This window comes from Prionailurus bengalensis, chromosome B2 (assembly GCF_016509475.1).
Source record: "Prionailurus bengalensis isolate Pbe53 chromosome B2, Fcat_Pben_1.1_paternal_pri, whole genome shotgun sequence".
In the NCBI taxonomy this organism is placed as follows: domain Eukaryota; kingdom Metazoa; phylum Chordata; class Mammalia; order Carnivora; family Felidae; genus Prionailurus; species Prionailurus bengalensis.
In genome coordinates, this window is record NC_057349.1 from 50,129,247 (window position 1) to 50,135,246 (window position 6,000).

General features: G+C 42.3%; 1 protein-coding gene across 1 annotated transcript in view; it reads left to right on the forward strand.

Moving 5' to 3' along the window:
* The window catches only part of FBXO9 (F-box protein 9), a 44,654-nt gene extending 42,666 nt beyond the window's left edge, over positions 1 to 1,988 (forward strand). Inside the window, exon 13 of the mRNA XM_043591657.1 lies at positions 1,375 to 1,988. Coding sequence (XP_043447592.1) covers positions 1,375 to 1,483 — 109 coding nt within the window. The 3' untranslated portion in view covers positions 1,484 to 1,988. The remainder of the gene's footprint in view (positions 1 to 1,374) is intronic.
* The last annotated feature ends 4,012 nt before the right edge of the window (positions 1,989 to 6,000 follow it).

Genomic DNA, 6,000 nt, shown 5'->3' on the forward strand with positions numbered 1-6,000 from the left:
CTGCCTTTTGGGGCACCCAACCTGATGGTTACCAAGCCAAGATCCTCAGATACAAAACAAGCTTAGGAGGATTTTGCCTTTTTTGCTGGATATCTAAAACTTCTGGGACTAGAGTTCTTAGACACGGAATAAGCAGGTGTGCTGGAACATGGCACGCTTGACTTATTAGGATTTAAGGATCCCATTAGCTAGGCCTTTGGGTTTCTCCAAGTTGAACCAACACCTAAAAGGGATGCACCATGGGGTTGGGAACTGTGTGTTTTACAGTCTACTTTGTTGCCTGGAAGGTTTCTTGAGGTTGGTAGGTGACCTAGTGCCTGTCTAACCTGTTCCATGACCAACTTCTATCCCAGGAGACTTCTTGAGGTGGGGAGCCCTCTAACAGCCTTTAAATGCTCCACCCATACCCACCAATTCGTGCGGCTTTTTGGCCTCCAAGATTCCCACTATTATTGATAGCCTTTTCTGCACAAAACCATCCTGGCAAACGTGCACCTCAGTGTTTCGGCCTGTACGAAGGCCCTGTGTACACCACCACCAATTCCTGAGGAACCTTGCTTTTCTACCAGGAAATTGTGGTCTGCAAGGCTAGGGGCTTGGCTCAGGCAGACCCTTCTGCCACCTCAAGCTGACCTGCCCTGTAAAGGAAAACCAGCTAGATAGGGAGCTTGAACATCAACAACAAAAAACTCATAACTGAGAGGAACTTACCCACAGCCCTGAAAATGGTGAGAAAGGCAGTGAACTCAAAGGGTCACAGGTACCATACCTGTTTCTCATTGTCCCCAAGTGCTGCTGGAAATTCACCTGGGATCCTGTTGCTGCCACCAAATGTGTTAAATGACAAAAATTCAACCAAGTACATTTTAAATGTCTAATTGGCTTTATTAAATAAGTTACGAATTGGGCAGCATCCTATCTAACAAGTAGAGGGGAGGTCGGAGGAGTTGCACAAAATGGAAGGTTTTTGTAGGAGGGTGGGGACAAGAAGGTTATTAACAAAGGAAAAGGTTTTTCCCAGGCGATGCTGCTTTCACTTAGAGGGAAAGAGCAGGGAATCTTCCCATGCAGATTACCTCCTCGTCCTCTGGGGGATGGGGAGGGCCCATGTGGCAGACGCATGGGCGCCCATCATAAAATTCCTGACTGATTTGAAATTGCATTTCGCTTATGTATTAGGCCCTGGTTTGGAAACTCGGTCTAAGTGACACCATTTGGGGCCTGCGGTTTTCTTGTATCATGCCTCTATCATGTAGAATTTACTGAGATGAATTAAAAATAAAGACTAAAATATAAGTCCTCCCCTATAAAGATGGAAGAATTTTAAATAAGTTGCAACTTCCTTGTAACTGGTCTTTTTGTGCTTTCTTGCAGATCAACTGGTGAGACTGCAGTCACTGCTTTTGAGATTGACAAGATGTACACCCCCTTGTTCTTCGCCAGAGTGAGGAGCTACACTGCTTTCTCGGAGAGGCCTCTCTAGGGCCTCCCGTCCAGTCCTCTGTCACTGTTGCATGAATCAAAGTATATAGAGCAAAAGAGCACCTAAGTTATAAATGTACATATATATATATATATATGGAATTGGAACTTATTTTACATTGTTAGAGTTCTTTTAAGAAGAGTATAAATTGATTATTTTTTTTATTTAAAGGGATAGTTGATACCTGGGGTATTTTGTTTTGAAATTAAGAAGTTGAGATTACAAGTTGTTTAAGCACATTTATGTTGTGACAAACCTTAAAATGAGCTTTAAATCCTGTTCTTTTTCAAGAGGATTTCTGAGCAGAGCTCTGTCACATAATTCTCTTTCTGCCTGATCATCCCAATATTAATTGCATCAGGGAAGGGCTCCACTGGACCAGCATTTCTTTCACGCATGACATAGTCTCTCTGCACTAAAGGCTCAAAATGTGAAAACTTGTTCTGGATTTGTTTGAAACTGTTTGACCAATAAACATAATAAACATTTCTTTCAAGAAAATGTATTTAGATGGCCTTTTTTAAATGTTGGAATAAAACATAGCCCTGGGGTAGCCAGCAAAGGTCTAGGAATCTGCCTCCTTGTATCTGTGGTCTCCGTATGTGGCCACAGATTGTCACTCTCCATACTCCAGCCTCATCTAGGCACCTTACAGATGTGTGACATTAAGAGAGAAAGACTGAACTCTGGCCTGGAGCCCTTCAACAAACTCAGCTGGGCACCTTTGTTCCTAAAAGAGCAGCAGATGATCATATCAACCCACGCCCAACTCTGTCCAGAATTAAAGTGGGGAGAGAGCCAGCCACTGAGTGTGCTGTGTTACCTCCCTGATGATGGTGCCATTGCTGTGTGGTCTCAGAGTTTGTGTGTGGCAGAACTCTCCTGGAATCAGCTTTGTTGTTGGACATTCAGACACAGCTGGGGTTGAAGACTCCCATCCTTTCAGAAATCAGCATCTGCAGCCAGTTGCTTTCAAGTTCATGTTGACATTAAGAGATGCTTCCCAAGTTCCTACAATTCGGTGTGGGAGAAAGTTACTACATGTTATGTTAAAGATGAAAACCAAGCATCCAGCGTGTGTGTGAGAAGAGACTTCTGCTTAGGTTGGCTTTGTGTAACAATCTGAGAAATGATGTTTTCCTCAAGGTAGAAAAGAGAGAGAGAAGCAAAATGCCTTAGAGAAGGCAGCTCTTTATGATGTGACTACTAGTTTTGACATACAGGTTAAGAGGACATCTGATTTGGACGTAATCAAATAGAGCTAGAAAAATAGATTCCTAAGGAGAGTGGGAGTCGATTCTGCTTTGCCACTCATGCCTGGATTAGAAGACCTGCTGCATATAGCCAGTGGATACCAAGTTTAAAGCTTCCCTCTGGTGACCACTAAAGCAACTTTTACGTATTTACCTTGAAGCTGAAAATACTATTTTTTCAAATTTTATGTACATAGGTTTTCAATACAAAAGCAATATACCTGTATTGTGAGAATATTAGAATGTACAAACAACGGGGCACCTGGGTGGCTCCATCAGTTGGGCGTTCAATTCTGGATTTTGGCTCAGGTCATGATCCCAGGGTTGTAGGAATCAGCCCCACGTCAGGCTCTGCACTGAGTGTGGAGCCTGCTTAAGATTCTCTCCCTCTGCCCCCTCTTCCCTGCTTCTGTGCTTTATTAAAACAAAAATTAAAATAAAAAAATATAGAGAGAGAATCAAAAAGCAATCCTAACCCAAAGAAAACTAACCAGGAGGAATTTTTGCTGTGTAACCTTTTCCTCCTATTCTCTGCAAGTCCTGTCGCAGAAGCCTTTCAACTTCAGGAATGTCCTTCCTTTGCTCTATTTGGACAAACCAATAACTACTATGGAAAGCTGACAGAGCAGTATGTCGACTCCTAAAAAATCAAAACATTTTCCAGAAATTGCATTTATATCCTGCTTGAACTGCTCAGATGTCCAGATGCCCTTCTAGGGAATCTGGCCTAAGAACTAACTGTGGAGACAACTTCTCTCCCTCTTGTGTTTCCTCCACAGCCCCCTTCTCACACCTTAGTGGAGGACAAGGTAGGAGTGCTTGGGGCCGCTGGGGGCTCTCCCTCCCCTAGACTAGATAGACACTGGTGGGAACCAGCACTAACTCCCCACCTACCTCGCTGGCCCCCTGTGTGCCACCCCTGAATTGAATTCCCCTGCAAACCTTGCATCATCTAACCCTCTTGCCTCCACAGGTGTGCACCGAAGCAGCTCTGGCAGGGACTGGAACCACTCCAAAGTGACTCTTGGCATGGGGAGAGGCAGAGAGAACCCCACATGCCGGTGTGCCTACAGTTCCATTAGCAGAGCCTTTTGGCTGGCTGTGCAAGGCAAAAGCACTGCTGCTTGGTGCACCCGTAACTGCAGCAGAGGGATGAACTGCAGACATTTATTCTGACGTCCGGCCCTGCCAGTGAATGAGAGCCTCCGTGGACCACAGGGAGAAAACCTGTCCTTCTGAGGGCCCGCAGCCGCAGCAGAAAGGCTGAATGCAGACACATGGTCTGATTACCGAGCGCATCACCTGCAAGTCCCAAACTGGTATTAGGCCCCTCAACAGTGCAAGAACCAAACTCTGCCGTGTGCCCACAGCAAAGTGGATCATTGCTGCTGACTAGGAGAAGGCAAACACCACTCAGTCACGACAGCACAGTGCACTCAGCCCCCACAAGGGGCACCCCTGGAGCACCTGGTTTTGGTGACTGGGGACACTGCTCCAGGACCCCACAGGATATCTTCTACACAAGGCCACTACTATGAAGACCAGGTGACACAGCTGACCTCCCTAATCCATAATATACACAAAGACTAAGATAAAATGGGGAGGCAGAGGAATATGGCTGAAAGGAATGAATACTAGAAAATCACAGCAAAAGCGCTAAATGACACAGATAAGCAATATGCCTGATAAAAAATTCCAAGTAATGGTCATAAAGATACTCATTAGGCTTGAGAAAAGAGCAGATAAACTCAGGAAGAACTTAAACAAAAAGAAGAAAAATATAAAAAAGAACCAGAGATGAAGAATTCAATAACCAAAATAAAAATTACACCAGTGGGAACTGACAGCAGATTAGAGAATACAGAACATATCAGTAATTGGAAGGTGGTAATGGAAAGCAACCAAGCTAAACAGAATCAATAAATTAAAAAAATAAAAAATGAGAATAGGTTAAGGGAACTCAACATCATCAAATTTAATAACATTTGCATTATAGGGATCCCAGAAGGAGAAGAAAGAGAAGGCAACAAAATTTACTTGAAGAAATAATAGCTGAAAACTTACCTAATCTGGAGAGGGAAACAGACTTCCAGGTCCAGGAAACACAGAGAGCCCCTTGCAAGATGAACCCAGGAGGGGCACCTGGGTGGCTCAGTCAGTTAAGTATCTGACTTCGGCTCAGGTCATGATCCTGTGGCTCATGGGTTCAAGCCCCGCATCAGACTCTGTGTTCCCAGTGCAGCGCTTCGGATCCTCTCTCTCCCTCTCTCTCTGCCCCTCCCTTGCTTGTGCTCCACTCTTTGTCTCTCAAAAACAAATGAATAAACATAAAAAAAAAAAAAAAAAGATGAACCAGGAGGTCCACACCAAGACACATAATAATTAAAATGGCAAAAAGTAATGATAAAGAGAGAATTTCAAAAGCAGCAAGAAAAAAAAAAAATTACGTACAAGAGAAACCCTGTAAGGTTATCAGCTGGTTTTCAGCAGCAACTTTGCAAGCCAGAAGGGAGTAGAATGATATATTCAAAGTGCTGAAAGGAAAAAAAACAAAACCCTGTAACTGAGAATATTCTATCTAGCAGGCCATCACTTAGAATAAAAGGAGAGAGAAAGAACTTCCCAAACAAAAGGTAAAGGAATACATCATCACTAGAATATCCTGACAAGAAACATTAAAGAGAATCCTTTGACTGGAAATAAAAGGCTATAGCTAGAAGGAAATGATGAAAGAAAAAAAAATTCACTGTTAAAGCATGCAGTAAAGGTAATAGATAAAATCACTTATAAAGTCAGTATGGAGTTTAAAACAAAAAGTAGTAAAATTGGTTATTTACACAAAATTCAGTTAGGTGATACACAAATAAAAATTTAGAATGTGCTTGAATTTAAGTGACCATTAATATAAATTGATGTACACATGAGACATTATATATGAATGAAATGGTAACCACGAATCAAACCATATCATAGATACACAAAAAAGAGAAAGGAACCCAAGCATAACACTAAAGTAAGCCATCAAACCACAAGGAAAGAGAGCAAGAATAAAGGAACAGAAAGTACCTGCAAATTAATAATAACTAATAATAATATTAAGTTCATACTTATCAATAATTCCATGGAAAAAGACTAAATGCTCCAATCAAAAGAAACAGGGTGACTAAATGGATTAAAAAAAAAGACCCATCTATATGTTGCCTACAAAAGATTCACTTTATAACTAAAGACACATACAGACTGAAAGTGAAAGCATGGAAAAAG